Source organism: Saccopteryx leptura, chromosome 11 (assembly GCF_036850995.1).
Source record: "Saccopteryx leptura isolate mSacLep1 chromosome 11, mSacLep1_pri_phased_curated, whole genome shotgun sequence".
NCBI classification, from domain to species: Eukaryota; Metazoa; Chordata; class Mammalia; order Chiroptera; family Emballonuridae; genus Saccopteryx; species Saccopteryx leptura.
The window spans coordinates 44,161,934-44,178,783 of record NC_089513.1 but is presented as its reverse complement, the minus strand read 5'-3'; the positions used below and the strand labels follow the sequence as shown (position 1 = coordinate 44,178,783).

At 44.0% G+C, this 16,850-nt stretch overlaps 1 protein-coding gene across 7 annotated transcripts in view; it reads left to right on the top strand.

Annotated features, from left to right (window-relative positions):
• OSBPL1A (oxysterol binding protein like 1A) overlaps positions 1 to 16,850 on the top strand; it is a 259,348-nt gene that overhangs the window by 214,975 nt on the left and 27,523 nt on the right. For all 7 annotated transcript variants that reach the window (XM_066352528.1, XM_066352526.1, XM_066352529.1 and 4 more), the window contains one exon: positions 7,025 to 7,100. In XM_066352528.1, the coding sequence (XP_066208625.1) occupies positions 7,025 to 7,100 (76 nt within the window). The remainder of the gene's footprint in view (positions 1 to 7,024; positions 7,101 to 16,850) is intronic.

Below are 16,850 nucleotides of genomic sequence, written 5' to 3'. Positions count from 1 at the left end.
ACTCATTAGTCAACAGAACCAGATATCAACAGTACAATGATTAAAATTTATTTTGAGCCAAATTTTTTAAACTTAAACTATATAGGTAGGTACATTCCTTATCGAGGTAGTGCCTGCACGTGGTATTTTGTGGAAGAGCCACACTCAAGGGGCCAAAGAGCCGCATGTGGCTCACGAGCCGCAGTTTGCCAACCAGGGACCTGTAGGGTAATATTTTTAATTAAAGAATATATATTTGTATATGCTTGTGCAAGGAGAAAAGCAGCCCAGGGTGTTCTGTTGGTATTGGAGGCCGTGCTACCATTTCGCCGAAAATAAGACCTAGTGTAACTTTTTTCAAGCTTAGAAATATAAGGCCTCCTCTGAAAATAAGACCTACTGCGTCTTTAGGAGCAAAAATTAATATAAGACACTGTCTTGTTTTCAGGGAAAGAGGGTAGATTGTTGTATATGGAAATAGGGTCACAAGAAATTCTTGATGGAATTCAGAATTTGGCTGGTTATGCTGATGTTTGTGATGACATGACTACAGTATATTAAAAAAATGTTGATTTTTTTGTTCAGCAATAAATGTGAATTCTTGTTCATGGAAAGATAAGAAATCCCCTGAAAATAAGACCAAGTACATCTTTAGGAGCAAAAATAAATATAAGACACTGTCTTATTTTCGGGGAAACACGGTAGATGACTAGCTTGTTCTTTTTCTGGGGTTGTTTCACTTGTTATATAATGTATTATTTTGTAATTTGAAAACAAACTACATATTTTCCCCCGCTTATTTACTTCCATGTGGTAAATGCTTGAGAAGATTATTTTTGTTGTGTATATTCTCATTTTGATATAAAACTTGAATTTCTAAAAATTTAAGAATGAGATTATAAAAGTTGATGATAAGAGATTTACCTCTTCTTTCTGGAATGGCTATTACTAGAATGTTTTTATTTTGTACATAGTCAAAAGACTGAAAGATTATTGTGCTTTTCCGTTTCCCATATGGATTTTGCTTATGTTATGTAGATTAGATTTAGCAAATGATTCTAACAGACAGAATCAGAAGACCACTGTCAGACTTGAAGAAAGTGACATGCAATGTAGGGGGTGAATGAAATATTTAGAACATTCAAAGAGATGGAGAAGCTGAAGCTTAGCGGGCAGATGATATCACCAATGGCTGAATAGTCTTAATAGTTTGTACTTTAAATGACAAAGAATTTTTAAAATTCTTTAAAACTTATGGGCAGGTAGGAAACTGAAATCTCATTTCCAAGAGATTGTCATCGTCCCAAGCATTACTTTTCTTAGTACATATTGGGCTGCCAAAGCTGACTTGTACAGCTGTGAGGCTGACCTCGGAGGTTGGCCCAGGTTGTCAGATAGTCTGTGGCAAGAGCGTGCGCTGTGATCCTGTTTCCAAACCACGGTTCTTTTATATCTTCTTGTAAAAGACCCCTGACCCACAGTATTTCTATAGAGTACATAGAGTATGTGCCCATACATACACAAGACCCAGAAGAGCTCATGTGGCCTCATGAAAATTAAGAAGCAACCTGAAAAGCCTGAAATACCTGGTAGCTAATTCCAGCCGAAGCTTAGTTCTGCCTGCCTCTGTTCAGTAATCCTTTCCCACTCTCTTTTTTAGTCTCACGAGCAAACTATTGCATGTTTAACATAGTAATGCATGGAGCAGGGGCAGGAAGGCAGTGACAGGACCCAGCAGCTGGACGGAGAGAGTCTGTGTAGGTCGCTGTCAAGACACACTGTGTTACATATGGTTTCTGCCATCCAAAAACATTTTCAAGATCTGGGAGAGAGAGATCTCCTGAACTTGCACAACTTTTTTCTTTCTTTCTTCCAGAATAAGAGAGATTTTGGTACAGCGCTTGTTAGGTACATTTCATAAGTGAATTTGGTTTGGTTTGGGGTCTGTCTACAAGACTGGGGGGAAGGAATAATGGTGGGATAACACTAGGAGCCTTGCAGCACATAGAAGAAACAACGGTGATGGGGCTTTTCATTAAAAAACCAGTTATTGTTGTGTGGACGCTCGGAATGTCATCTGTATGGTAGAAAATAGAACCAGGACATATCACTCTCAGTCCCTGGTACAGGGTGTTTTTTCTCTGTGTGGGGAGAAAAAAAGGAAGCATAGAATTCAGGATAATGACTCTCAGATAAACTCCAAGTGAAGAGAATAATTTATCTTTAGTTTCAGCCTGAAAAGTCTGACTGCTGCTCTCCCCTGTTCTTATTTCTGCCTGGAGTGACACCTCCGTCCAGTATCTGTAGTGATTTTTCCTTTCTCCTGGTGAAGGGAGTAAAATTATAAAATATAGAAATGTATCCTTTCCAGTATAAATAATTTTTTAAAATTTAATCTGCTACCTAGTTTTTAAAAATTGCTCCCTCTGCCTCTTTAAAATAATACTGCAGAAGACAGCATGTTCTTGATGATGTTTTGTCTCATTGACTTAACTCTGGCAGGGTATTTTTTTATTTCTTATTTTTAAAAATCTTATTTTTAATTGCCACTTCCATTCGGTATTGTATTAAGTTCAGGTGCGCATCATTGTGGTTAGGCAGTCGTATCCTTTACAAAGTGATACTCCTGATATTTCAAGTACCCACTTGTCAGTAACACCTGGTTATTACAATGTGATTGACTAGATTCCCTATGCTGTATTTACATTTCCATGAATGTTTTGAAACTATCAATTAGTACTTCTTAATCTCTTCACCTTTTTCACCCAATCCCCCAAACCCCTCTTCTCTAGTAACCAGTCTGTTCTCTATGCTATGAGTCTGTTTTAATTTTGCTTGTTCATTTATTTTGTTTTTTAGGTTTTTACATATAAGTGAAATCATACATTATTTCTTTGTCTTTCTCTGTCTGACTTAATTCACTTAGCATATAGCTTCTAGGTTCATTGATGCTGTCACAAATGATAAGATTTCATTCTTTTTTATGGCCAAGTAATATTCCATTGTGTGTATGTACCATGACTTTTTTACTCACTCATCTATTGATGGACACTTGGGTTGCTTCCATATCTTGGCTATTGTAAATAACACTGCAGAGAACATAGGAGGGCATATGTTCTTTCTAGTTAATACATATTTTAAAAATATATTTCCAGAAGTAGAATTGCTGAGTCATAAGGCAGTTCCATTTTAATTTTTCACAATAACGCCATACTGTTTTCCATAGTGGCTGCGTCAATCTGCATTCTTACCAGTAGAGTATGAGGGTTCCCCTTTCTCCACATTCTCGCCAGCACTTGTTGTTCGTTGATTTATTGATTATAGTCATTCTGACAGGTGTAAAGTGATATTTCATTATGGTTTTAGTGTGCATTTCTCTGATTCTCATTGACTTTAGACTCCTATATTTGAGGAATTTTTTGCTCTTCCTCCGAACCTTAGAGAAGTTCTATTATTTCATTTTCAGAACTAATCACAGAAATCCAATATGTCCAATATTAGCCACCAACCATCTGTGCTTTTTGAGCACTTGGAATATGGTTAGCGTGACTGAGAAACTGAATTTTTAAGTCTTAATATTAACTAATATGTTTATATTGTAAAAATGAACTAGTATAAGATATTTTTTCATTAAACATACCTAATTCACTTTGACTCTTAAGAACAATTAAGTTGCAATGTGCTCTAAGTGTAAAATATACATGGGATTTTGAAGACTTAGTATAGGAAAAATATCTTAATGTTATATTGATTACATGTTGATATGCTAATATTTTGGATATATTGGGTTAAATAAAGTATATTATTAAAATTTATCTTGTTCCTGGCCCTGGCTGGTTGGCTCAGTGGTAGAGCGTCGGCCTGGCGTGCAGGAGTCCTGGGTTTGATTCCCGGCCAGGGCACACAGGAGAAGTGCCCATCTGCTTCTCCACCCCCACCCCCTCCTTCCTCTCTGTCTCTCTCTTCCCCTCCCACAGCCGAGGCTCCATTGGAGCAAAGATGGCCCACTGAGGATGGCTCCATGGCCTCTGCCTCAGGCGCTAGAATGGCTCTGGCCACAAAAGAGCAATGCCCCAGATGGGCAGAGCATCGCCCCCTGGTGGAAATGCCGGGTGGATCCCGGTCAGGCGCATGCAGGAGTCTGTCTGACTGCCTCCCCACTTCTAACTTTGGAAAAAATTTTTTTAAATTTTTTTATTTTGTTCCTTTTTTTTAATGTAGCCACTACAAGATCTAAGATCTGTGAAGCTCTCATTGTATTTCTGTGGTGGGTTTCTCAGCTTTGGCACTGCTGTCATTGGGGCTGGATAGTTCTTTGTTGTGTAGCCCTGTCTTGTTCTCTCTAGGATGCTTAGCAAGATTCCTGGCCCTCACTGATCTAGACCAACTTCCCGCCTGTGTAGGAACGCTTTTCTGGGTTCTGACTGAAAGATCTCCGGCCTCTGTTTGAAACCCTTTCTTAGTAAGAATTTCTCATCTCCCATTTTTGGAATTAATTACAGGACAGACCTTTATGTTAATTGTCCTACAACTTCCATCAGTGGTCCTAGTCTTAATTTTTTAAATAGCACAGAATAAAGCAAATTCTTTATGAAAAGAGATAGTGTGTGCTTAAAATGTGCTTAAAGGCCTTGTAAATTCCAAAGTGCATTCAGCAAAAAGTCCTCCTTTGTGTTAGACATTATTCCAGGCAGAGGGATGTTCGTTAGATGAAACCTGACCTTCACACCTTCACCCAGGTCTGTAGGGATCCCTCAGCAGGCAGTCCGGGGACCCGGCAGCATGTCACCTTGGTCAGCGCTGTGGAGAAGAGCACACAGGCAAGGCCTTGGACTGCTGCTGCTGCTGGGCTGTGAGGACGCTTCTACTACAACACCCTGGCCCCACTTTCTGATGATACCTCAAGACCTCTTTTATGCCCACCATTCCCCAGGGCTTTCGTTCTGTCGTTTCTTCTAGACTACATGGTTCCTTCAGTCGTTGCTTGAGTTGTTTCCCAGACACCCTTGCCTCACCTGTGACCGAGTCCCCCGGAGTGAGGGTGCTACGGTTCCTTTCCAAAGTGGCGTGTCGATCTGAACCCCGCCTCTGCTCTGACCACTGACTGCCGCGCCAGGAGAATGCACTGGCCACGCCTCTCCTGTTGGTGTTCTGAGATGGCACCCGCCCTCTTGGCAGCCTCATCGTGCTGTTGACTTCGTTGGGGTCAGCAATCCTGAGGACATTTACTGTGCCAGGACTTCTGCGTTATGTACTTGTCCCCTAGGCTGGCATTTCTCGTGCTACTCTGATCAGTTGATTGCGCATGATGAGGGTTTGAGCGTAGCTCTGCGTGTCCTACACAAGAACACAGCGTGGGCTTTGTGACAGCCCTTTGCCTCACACAGGCCCTTTCACTTGGTGTTCTGGTGGTGCTCGAGAATACATCATTAAGGCTCACATAATCTGACCTCCTCACAAATGAGTAATTACTGCATTTTCATGTGACACCACAAAGAGTTATGTGAATAAAAATGAGTATAGGATATTCCTGGCTGGCATCCTGTGATGATTTCTAAATTGAGAATGAAAATAAAGTTTGCATGTCTTAATGCTTCCATAATATGTCTTGCTTTTCTTGCCCTTCTGCTCTTCTTGCTTTTATTCAGAAGAATAACATAGACTTTTAATGTATTTGTTGGGGGGGGGGTACAGTCCCTCATTCAGTCTTCACAAAGCTTATTCAGGCTCACAACTTCTTAGGTATATGTTACATTTCTGACTGACTTTCACAGATAGGAAATGAAGAATTTCGTTTATATACATCTCTAAAACTGCATTACACATGGAAAATGGTGGATGATGGCAGGGATTCTATGCCTGGGTTCCATTTTTCATGTCACAGAGATTGATAGTCTTGGATTGAGGAAGATGTGATTTAAATACCATCTGTGGCCACTTATCCAGCAGATTGCTTGGATGACAAATCTGCCAAATGAGCAGTGTGTGTTCCTAAAAAAGAAAAAGCAATTGGAAGAATTTTACCATTGGCGGACTTAAAAATAGTATTTATTTAAAACCTTACAATTTTATTAACTTCTGCAATTCAAATTCATTTATTCAGGTTATAGATTTTTTTTTTTAAGAAGTTAACTTTTTGTTTCGTATTTCTGTAATATTTTAGTTTTGTGACTATGTCTCAAATGGCAGCTGGAACCAGCATCCTTTGCCAGAACCAAAGGTAACAGAAAAGAGCGCATTATTCTGATGGAGTTTCAGAAAGTAGTCTGGGCGCCCCCGTGGCTCACCCTGCTTGAGCTGTCCTCATGTTCTGTCCAAGGTGCTTGGCTTCCTGCTGGCTACACCCAGCCTCAGGCTGCCTGAGCACAGATGTGCTGCTCATTCAGGCCGTAGACCCTCTGCCTCTGACTGCCACCCTCATCTGTCTACCTCCAAACGCCTGCTGAGGCTTTGAAGATGCTCCTTCTGTAGAGGTTAATTTGTAAGGGATTTTCCACTGTATCTGCAGTTGCTAAATCTCATTCAACGTCAGTGTCTTTTGGAAAGTCCTAATACATGTGAACACAGGGTCTAAATTTTACTTTGATTTTTAGCTTGTTTGCATTTTCCTGTTTAATTTCTTAAAAACATTACACTAGACTTTGTGATGGCATACTGTCTACATTATTTAGCAGCTAGAATAAATTATTAAGTCTCAGAATATTGTAGATATGTCTTGAACCAAACAACAGGGTGAGACCCGTCAGCACATGAAAGGACAGTGTCCCTCCCAGTGGTTTCAGCAGCTGGACACCAGCTGGGAGGATTCAGATCAGAACAAGACCAAAGACATAGGGCCCATTAATCTACACGCAACTTCTCAGGGGTCAGAACAGTAGCGAACAGGGGTTCAGCTCCAGGTGGCCCTTGTGTTACCCTCTCTGTATTGCGCATTTTTAAGGTACGTGATTATGTGCCTTAGCTTCATAGTAATGACGGTAATTTTTCCTTCCCAATGTCAATGGCATTAAAATTAAATCTTTATTTTTCTTTTCTTTTTTTTTAGAACAAGCTTGCCCTCCCCTATGTTTTCCAGAAATGACTTCAGTATCTGGAGCATCCTCAGAAAATGTATCGGAATGGTAAATTAACTATCAATTTTATATATAACATTGAGCAGATGTGTGCTCCATTGTATATCCTTTGGGAGAGAATCTTAATGTTGCCCTAAAAATGATGCACAGTAATGTTTATGGAAACTTTTGAGAGTCAGAAATTGGGAAAAGTGTTATATTAGGTTTTTCTGACAGAATTTGTGCCACTTATGTGTCTTTTAATATGGCTTTAATCTATATGACTTTTCATTGTAAGAAAATAGGAAACTTGAAAGATTTTTTTCTGTTGCCACACCACATTTTTATTTATCCATCGGATTACCCAGAAAGTCTCTCAGAGAACAGACTCCCCACAGTGTAGAATATACTTTCACTTAGACTACTGTGCACAGGGCAAGTTTTTGCACTGTGAATTTGTAATTGTGGTATATTAGACCTTTGACCAACTAGAATGATGAAAGTGTAAAACCATGTGAGTCCTGAGCTGTTGAAGAATCTGCCTTTAGGTTATCTTTTTAACTTTTGCAATTCAGCCTGACAGTGGAGAGAGCATTGACCTGGAACACTGAGGTCACAATTTCAAAACTAAGGTCACCAGCTTGAGCCCAACATAGCCAGTCTGTCTGATTCCTCTGGGTCAAGGCACTTATGAGAAGCAATCAGTGCACAACTAAGTGGAGCAAAGAGTTGATGCTGCTTTCCCTCTCCCCCTCCCTCTCCCCCTCCCCCTCCTCCTCCCCCTCTCTCTCCCTCCCTCTCCCCCTCCACCTCCCCCTCCACCTCCCCCTCCTCTTCCCCCTCTCTCTCCCCTCCCCCCTCCCCCTCCCTCTCCTCCTCCCTCTCCCCCTCCTCCTCCCTCTCCCCCTCCTTTCTTGTCTCTCTCTCTCTCAAACAATTTTTTTTTGCAATGTAGTGTGCAACCTGGGATATTCCAAGAGCCTTCCTACACTGCGAAAGTATGGTCACTGAACATTTTCACTGTGACACTTAAAATCCTTTGACCTGGTGATGTGCCCATTTGGCATTTTTCTAATGTTTCTGTTCTCTGCTTTGGTTACTTTCATGTGAGACTTCCTAAATATAATTTCCAAGGGGCTAATCCCAGAACCATTCATTTTAAACAAATACATTCTGACCCTACTGGGTGAGGAGTAATTTAGCTACACTGTACGTGGATGGCGTGGCCACCTGTGTCTGTGAGACCCTGTGTGGGTTGGCATACCTCCCTGAGTTTTCTCCTGTATAAAATTAGGAGGATGGTTTGTACCTTACAGGTATATTGAGAGGTTTGTAAAATAATTTATGTGAGAAGTCTAAGACAGTCTCTGGTTTAGCAGAATGCTCAGTATTATCTTCAGATGTGGTTTAGTCATTTTGGCCATTGTGGAATGTACTCGCTTGAGCCTGTCTCCTACCATCTTATTTCACTGAGAGTCAGATTTAATGGGAGCTGTCATGCATTTGTTTAGACGAGTAGCCAGTAGTCTGTCTAGTTATGTCTAACGCAGCACCTGTCTAAATGGAAAGTAACCCTCCTTTTAGTAGACGGCAGATTGTTTTGTTGGTTTGTACCTGTCATACTTTGAAAGGTACACAGTTTTTCTAGAAGGATGGTTTTATTTTTAGGTGCAAAACTATTTGTGCAAATAAATGCTCCTGTGAGTCATAAATAAAGTTGATAAAAGCAAAGCTGTTTGGCTTGCAAGGATACCACATAATATTTTGAAACGTGTCTCTAGAACTGACTGAATAAAATCACAGAGAAAGAGCTGCAGGGAAAATAATATTGTTGGGAAGTAGTCTCTGCCGAGGTTTTATAAGAGACTAATGTTCTGGAAGAATATTTATTAACGCAGGTTGAAAGGGAATCACCCAGCCTTTGGAGGCATTGTGCGCTGGGCACTGTCATCGGATCCTTTCTCGTAGCAGTAGGGACAGAGGTCTGAGTGCTGGCCCACAGAAGAGGCTTAGAGTGCAGAATATCTTGAGAATGAATGCAAATTAGAGTAAATTTTTAAAAGTTATTTTTGATCTTGACCTCTCTGATATCTGCCTCCTTTCATCTCCCAAAAGAAGATAGGTCAAAACTTAGAAAATAATAGTATTTGTAGTTTTAATTGCACTTAAATTCAAAGTGAAGGCACTTTTTAAAAGCCCTCATTACACTCTCCGTTAAAGTTCATCCAAATCCTTCACCTCAGGTCCTTTCTGTGTCAGTAATCTTAGGTTCAGAAGTGATGTACACCTTTTGGCTTGCTCTTTCCCTAGCTTCATGGGCCTAGTTTCTTCCTTTCGTGATAAGTCTTAAAAACAGTGAAGGAAACTGGGTAGACCCATATAGCCTTTCCCGGTACCTCTGTCAGCATGAGGAGCATGTCCAATCCAAGTAGAGGAGTGAGCATCTTGGAGGTGAAAATCTGACAACCCTACACTGAACTAGAACCCAGATCCAACTTTTCTTAAAATTAGTGTCTCTCCTTTATGATGGTTTGATGGTGTTGTATCATCACTCAGAGTCCATGGCTTTTGAGAACTCATGATAGGTGCTAGTTTCCCAGTGTGGGTTAGGTGTCCTTCTGTCTTAATGGGACAGACACCGGTTATCCTGGACCTCAGAGCTAGCTCTGCAGCCCTGTCCAGCCAGGCACGCTGGGCCTCCATCCTCCACTTCCACATTCGTGCACATTTTACTTGGCTTTTTTTCTAAAAAGAATATAGAGACTTAGATTTCCAAAACGTAAGGATACCCTTTATTTTTATTTTTCTCCCAATCTGTTTTGAGCAGGATTATGTTACCAATTCTTGGAATATATTACAGAAATGAATACTTTACATAACTGGAATTCAATCCTAATATCTATGATTGAAGCTTTTACCAAACAAAGTCCCAGCTCAGAATTAATACTTAAGCTGGTTGGTCATTTGAAACCTTGATTTATTTCCTTACACCCATTGTCTTTTTCTTGAAGGACTTCAGTCTTATAACCCCATTATCCTGTGTTCCCATGCTTTCTTCCTCATCTCTTCCCAGCCTTTAGGATTTCTCAGCAAGACTCACCCAGAGGTTGGGTCACTTTGAAAACTGGGGCCAGCACTGGGGGGAGACAAGCAAGGCACTTAGGCACAAAGTCTCAGTAAGCATTCACACCCAGGGCCATGAAGCATGGACCCTGCGCTTGCTGAATACTGTATGTTAGAGTCATAAAATCTGATATTGAGTCATTATAAGACATGGAAAGGAAAAAATCTCATATTATAAATACTGACTTCTTAAAGTGAAAATGTTATCACTCTTTTAAAGGTTTCCAGTGGAGCCAAATACCATAGAAAATTGAGTACAAGAGCAAGCTGTTCTAAGAGTTGAAAAGTTTAAGTTCCATTTGCTCCTTTAACAGACATTTTCATTCTGTGTTAGCTATAGAATTTATGCTAGCCTAATTTTATTGATTATCTTTGTTATACTTTACTATCACAAAAGTACACAAATTAAAAATTTACGTCCTGTGACCAAAGGTTTAGTACTAAACATTTGTTTGCATCAAGTTATTCTTACAAATACTGGCATATGAGTGACCAAAATAACAAATGTTCTGAAATCTCTGAAAATATAACATAAAAGGTAAAAAAATGTCATTGTAAAATGAATTGTTTTCATTGGGTTTAGATGTCTGAGAATGAATATTACCTATTGCTAAAATGAGACAAGATCTTCAGTAACAATTATGTTAATAGATTGAGGGATTAAAAAGTCTGGCTCATATCATAGACAGATGGGAGTAGGAGTTCTGTGTCTTTGTCTAGAAATATCATTCATTTCTCTGACTCTTTCCCAACTATATGCCCAACATCAGATAGTATATTGTCAGAGATCGTTTATGATCCATACGCTGACAGCTTAATTAGAACTCGCCTCAATGTCATTGAAAACAAAAATTTGGAAAACCCTGCCTTGCCAAAGGTCTTGTTACCTTCTCATGGCATCATGGGCATCGGCGTCTAGAAGACTTACCGGAGACGCTTTACCAGGACTCCTGACTCTCAGTCCCTCAGCTGTTTTTAGTCACTCAACTGTACCTTGCAGTGTTGAGGAGTTGCCAACATAATGCTTTTTATGAAATGCCTTTATCTTAGCATGAGCGTTAACACTTTTCCCTCCGAATTTCAGACTTAGCTCGTTCACTTGATCCAGAATGCCTGTCACTTGGCCACAGGGCCAGACTGCTCCCAGACGTACCCAGGCCAACTGTCAGCGGTGTGATAGCACTTCTGGATTGAGATAAACATGTCAGCATGTGTCACTGTGACAACTGCCCCATTCTTGAATTCTAAATCTAAGACAGTAAAGATCTAGATAAGATTTGGAGCTTTGTCAATTTTGGTACGTTATAAATACTGACTTGGGAGATGGGGAACAGAAGAAGCAAAAAGTAGCTAAAATTTAACATCTCTTCCACCTCAGTCGGAAGCTGGAGTTTCCCTACGTGGGAGAAATGGCCGAAGACCCTGTTCTAATGTCGTCTCTGCCTTCACTGAAACAGGGAGAGCACGGAGCTCTCGGGCAGGATAGGGTGGCTTCACTCATGCCAGCACTGCATCTCCCAATCTCCCTTCTCTGGTGCCTGAAGATTTTTTTACATTTCAGGGCAAAAATACTATACTATGATTCAGGATGGTGCAAAGTATGTCTCTCTTTTTTTTTAAGTAGTAGATGGGCATTTATCAAAGAGAAATGGGAGAGAGGAACAGCAGGACACCTTCAGCACGGGGGCCTCTGGGACCTGTCGGTTCTTGGGGAAGAGCACGTATGGAGGCTGCGCGTCTGGACGGCCAGGCCCGCGGAGCGTCTCTGCCCAGGAGGCTGCGCGTCTGGACGGCCAGGCCCGCGGAGCGTCTCTGCCCAGGAGGCTGCGTGTCTGGACGGCCAGGCCCGCGGAGCGTCTCTGCCCAGGAGGCTGAGCGTCTGGACGGCCAGTCCCGCGGAGCGTCTCTGCCCAGGAGGCTGCGTGTCTGGACGGCCAGGCCCGCGGAGCGTCTCTGCCCAGGAGGCTGCGCGTCTGGACGGCCAGGCCCGTGGAGCGTCTCTGCCCAGGAGGCTGAGCGTCTGGACGGCCAGGCCCGCGGAGCGTCTCTGCCCAGGAGGCTGAGCGTCTGGACGGCCAGTCCCGTGGAGCGTCTCTGCCCAGGAGGCTGAGCGTCTGGACGGCCAGGCCCGCGGAGCGTCTCTGCCCAGGAGGCTGAGCGTCTGGACGGCCAGTCCCGTGGAGCGTCTCTGCCCAGGAGGCTGAGCGTCTGGACGGCCAGGCCCGCGGAGCGTCTCTGCCCAGGAGGCTGAGCGTCTGGACGGCCAGGCCCGCGGAGCGTCTCTGCCCAGGAGGCTGCGCGTCTGGACGGCCAGGCCCGCGGAGCGTCTCTGCCCAGGAGGCTGAGCGTCTGGACGGCCAGGCCCGCGGAGCGTCTCTGCCCAGGAGGCTGCGCGTCTGGACGGCCAGGCCCGCGGAGCATCTCTGCCCAGGAGGCTGCGTGCAGTCTCTGTACCTGGAGGGAATGCAGTGTGAACTGTGACCCGTGGAAGCGTCCAGCCAGGGCTTCTGGTGTCCTTCCACGTTCCCGGCGAGCAGTGGCCCGGCTTCGGTTAAACGCCTCCCGCAGGAGGGCTGGCACTGCCGCCCAGGACCTGAGAACACTCACTCACTAGACAGGAAGAATAGGAAAGGGATATCTTTTTGTTTACTCTTTCTTCATGGATTTTCTTCTCTGCTCCTCCCTCTTTTTGCCCCTGGCCGCACCAAGGTGCCCAGTAGTGCGGCTCAGTGCACTCACACACACACACACACACACACACACACACACACACCCCTTTCCTGCTCCGTATTCCTTCATTTCGGGGCGCGTTACCTTCCACTCCTACCCTGTCGTGCTCCCCCTGCGCTGGCCTGTGCCAACCGAGGGACAGTCAGCAACAGCAGAAGGCACGAGGGCAGCAGGCGTTGTTCAAACTGCTCATCCACAGTGGTCCCAGGAGGGCTGTCCTGTGATGTCTTCGAGAGACTGCCTGGGACATAATCGGTATTCAGAGAGCAGAAACCCCTACGCAGTGATAAACGGGTTGATGGTAGACATCCAGTGAAGAGGAAGCAGACTGAGTAACACAAAATGGGAAGGAGACCTTTGACCTTCTGAGGCCCTTCAATGTGAGAAGGGTCACTTTTACATCTTTGGTAGCTGTAGGGCAGGGGTCCCCAAACTACGGCCCGCGGGCCGCATGTCACCCCCTGAGGCCATTTATCCGGCCCCCGCCGCACTTCCGGAAGGGGCACCTCTTTCATTGGTGGTCAGTGAGAGGAGCATAGTTCCCATTAAAATACGGGTCAGTTTGTTGATTTAAATTTACTTGTTCTTTATTTTAAATATTGTATTTGTTCCCATTTTGTTTTTTTACTTTAAAATAAGATAAGTGCATTGTGCACAGGGATTTGTTCATAGTTTTTTTTATAGTCCGGCCCTCCAATGGTCTGAGGGACAGTGAACTGGCCCCCTGTGTAAAAAGTTTGGGGACCCCTGCTGTAGGGTGTGGGGCTATCATGAAGAAAGGATTCGTTGCTGACTTCATCCTCCGGAAGGCACATCCAGCAGCCAAGACCGCTGCCAGCACTGGACCATCAGTGAGAGCCTGGAAGCCCACCTAGTGCTTGGGCTCCTCCCCCCACCTGGGGGGGGGGGACCCTGCCTGCAGGCTGGCAGCGCCCAGACACACTGAGCCAAAAACCCAGGTGGAGTTTGTCACCCAGATCTTAAATATCTGTACATTTGGACATTACAGTGTAGACTTTACATATATAAAATGTTTTCCATTTCTTTTGGGCTCAAACATGGCCTTGCCTTTGGGTTTGTTTGGTGCTCAGGTGGTGAAGCATTCTCTCTTTCTTTGTTGTCTTAGTTTAACAGCTGATGAGCAGTCACAATGAAGAGTTTCTTCAGTTTCATCATTGGTTGCTATTAATTTGCATGGCTATTTTAAAATTTGCTTTTAGCTGGGTCACAAGGTAGAATTGCCTAACATAAATATTTAATTTTCTAGCTGCCTGAAGCTCTCGGTGATAAAAGTATTCTAGCTAATGTTTCTTCCTGAAACTTGACCTTCATAATTTGCATTGTTGCTTTTCTTATATTGAAATATACACAATACTAATTAGTTGTATAAACCGTCTAGTGATCGTAATACCAGACTTCACTGTATTGAGAGGGAGAACATGGTGTCTCCGTTGCATTTCCAAGAGAGAACAAAATATAGTTGGCATCACTGAGTTTTTTTTTATTATATATCCAGGGAACTGTAGACTTTAATAATTAAAATAGTTTTAAAAATAATTATGGACTAAGAGAGGAAATAAAATCGCAAGTCCATTAGTCTGTTTAGAAATAGCACGTTACCCTCTTGAGAGAGACCCACGTCCAGGTGGGTTTCCTGGCCGCCGGGATTGGGCGCGAGAATCCTCTCAGGCCTGTCCCCTCCCTCCCTCTCCTGTTCCTTATTTTGCCCGGACGTGTACCATTGCATTTTCTTGAAGGCTGACATTCTCAGTTAACGGGAAGAAAAAGGAAGATGTTTAAATTATTCTAGATTTCAAACCTGGATATATAAAAAAAGGAAAACCTCTTAGAATTTTAGGAGCTTTCCTAATGATTAAAAAATAATCTCCATATTAAAGTGATGATCAGGCCATGTCCTTCATGTGTTGGTGCCCAGAATTTATACCACAGACCTCGTGGCCTTGCTGACTCACATAACGTCAAGCCACCTGGCGTTGGGCAGCCAGTGACTTGTAGACATTTTTCCTGTCCCATCCTGCTTATGTCATGTATTTTCCCAGGGAAATGTATATGAAGAAATAATAAGGTACACAGAGTGGCGTTAGAGCTGAAAGATGTTGCCCCAGGCCAGCCTTCCCGTCTGATCGCCCTGACGAGGGAAGGGCTGTCATGCCGTGTCACCCCCAGCACACCTCTCATTGCCTCCGTGAGCATTTTACGGTCCTCACAATACATTGTATTGTAAGAAAAAAAGTCCAGAATCAAATTTATGGGTAAAGTTCTTCATTTCTTTAAAGAATAAATCCTTTAATTTTTTTAAAAAATCTTTTCACCCTGCTATTGTATGCACAAGGGGAAACGCAGGGTGCAAGAGAGAACTGAGCCAGGGCAGCAGAGCTGCGTCACATACTGTTCCTGGGACGGGCGCGCGTCACCACCGCGTGGACTCTGTGGTCCTGGTGGCTGGACAGGGCAGCCAGCCAACCCGCAGTGAGCACCTTGCCAGTGGGAACTGCAGTGGCCGCTCCTGGCTGGGGCTCCAGGTGGAGCAGATATCCTGTCCATCACTCCCTCACCCCCCTTTTCTTTAGGTGAGAGGAGAGGAGATAGGCAGACTCCCGCATGTGCCCTGACTGGGATCCACCTGGCAACCCAGTCAGGGGTGGATGCTTGTATTCCAAACTATTTTTAGCACCCGAGTCTGATGCGCTCCAACGGAGCTATCCTCAGTGCCCAGGGCCAACACTCGAACCAAACCAGCCACTGGCTGTGGGAGGAGAACAGGGAGGGTGGGGGAGAAGCAGATGGTCACGCCTCCTATGTGCTCTGACCAGGTAATTGAGCCCAGGATGTCCATATGCTGGGCCAACACTATCCACTGAGCCACCAGCCAGGGCCACTCCCTCACCCTTTAAAGGCAGAACTCCAAGCCAGGCTGCTGTAAGTGGTTTTTATAGCTCAGCTGCCCAGGCAACGGGCAAAAGTAGCCCAACTTTCGAAGCCTCTTTGCGTCTATGCAATCATAGAGAACTTAGCACTCTTGCATGAATTTTTAATGATGATGATCATAGCTAACTTTTATTGCTCACTTAATGTACGCTTGGCACTATTCTCAGTGTTTTTCTATGAATTAAACTAATCTTTACAAGCCCTGTGAGGTATGTAATGCCATCCCCACTTGGGAAGAGGTGAGGGACTTAGGGTCACACAAGCAGCAGCTAGTGAGGGGCATTTGATTTCAGAGCCCATTACTTTTTTTAAAAAATTGTGGTAAAATATACATATGACATAAAACTTGCTATCTTAACTATTTTTTAATATATAGTTCAGCGGCATTAATTACAGTTCTACCATCAGCCACAGAAGTCTTCTCCATCTTGCAGAATGGAAAGGCTGTGCCCATAACCCACTAACCCCCTTTCCCCTGCTCCCTGGCTTCCACCATTCCGCTTTCTTTCCACATCTAATTTTTTTTTTCTGAAGTTGGAAACGGGGAGGCAGTCAGACAGACTCCCGCATGCGCCCGACCGGGATCCACCCGGCATGCCCACCAGGGGGCGATGCTCTGCCCATCTGGGGCATCGCTCTGTTGCGACCAGAGCCACTCGAGTGCCTGAGGCAGAGGCCATAGAGCCATCCTCAGTGCCCGGGCCAACTTTGCTCCAATGGAGCCTCGGCTGCAGGAGGGGAAGAGAGAGACAGAGAGGAAGGAGAGGGGGAGGGGCGGAGAAGCAGATGGGCGCTTCTCCTGTGTGCCCTAGCCGGGAATCGAACCCGGGACTCCTCCACGCCAGGCCGACGCTCTACCACTGAGCCAACCAGCCAGGGCCTCACATCTAATTCTTCTAACCCAAGCACTTCCCTTTCCCTGGAACTGGACTAGCCTGAGCATATATTGTTGACCCACTTTTCCTGTCATGCCACTTACATTTTGCTTTTCTCTTGTATGTTTTGTGATTAGCATAA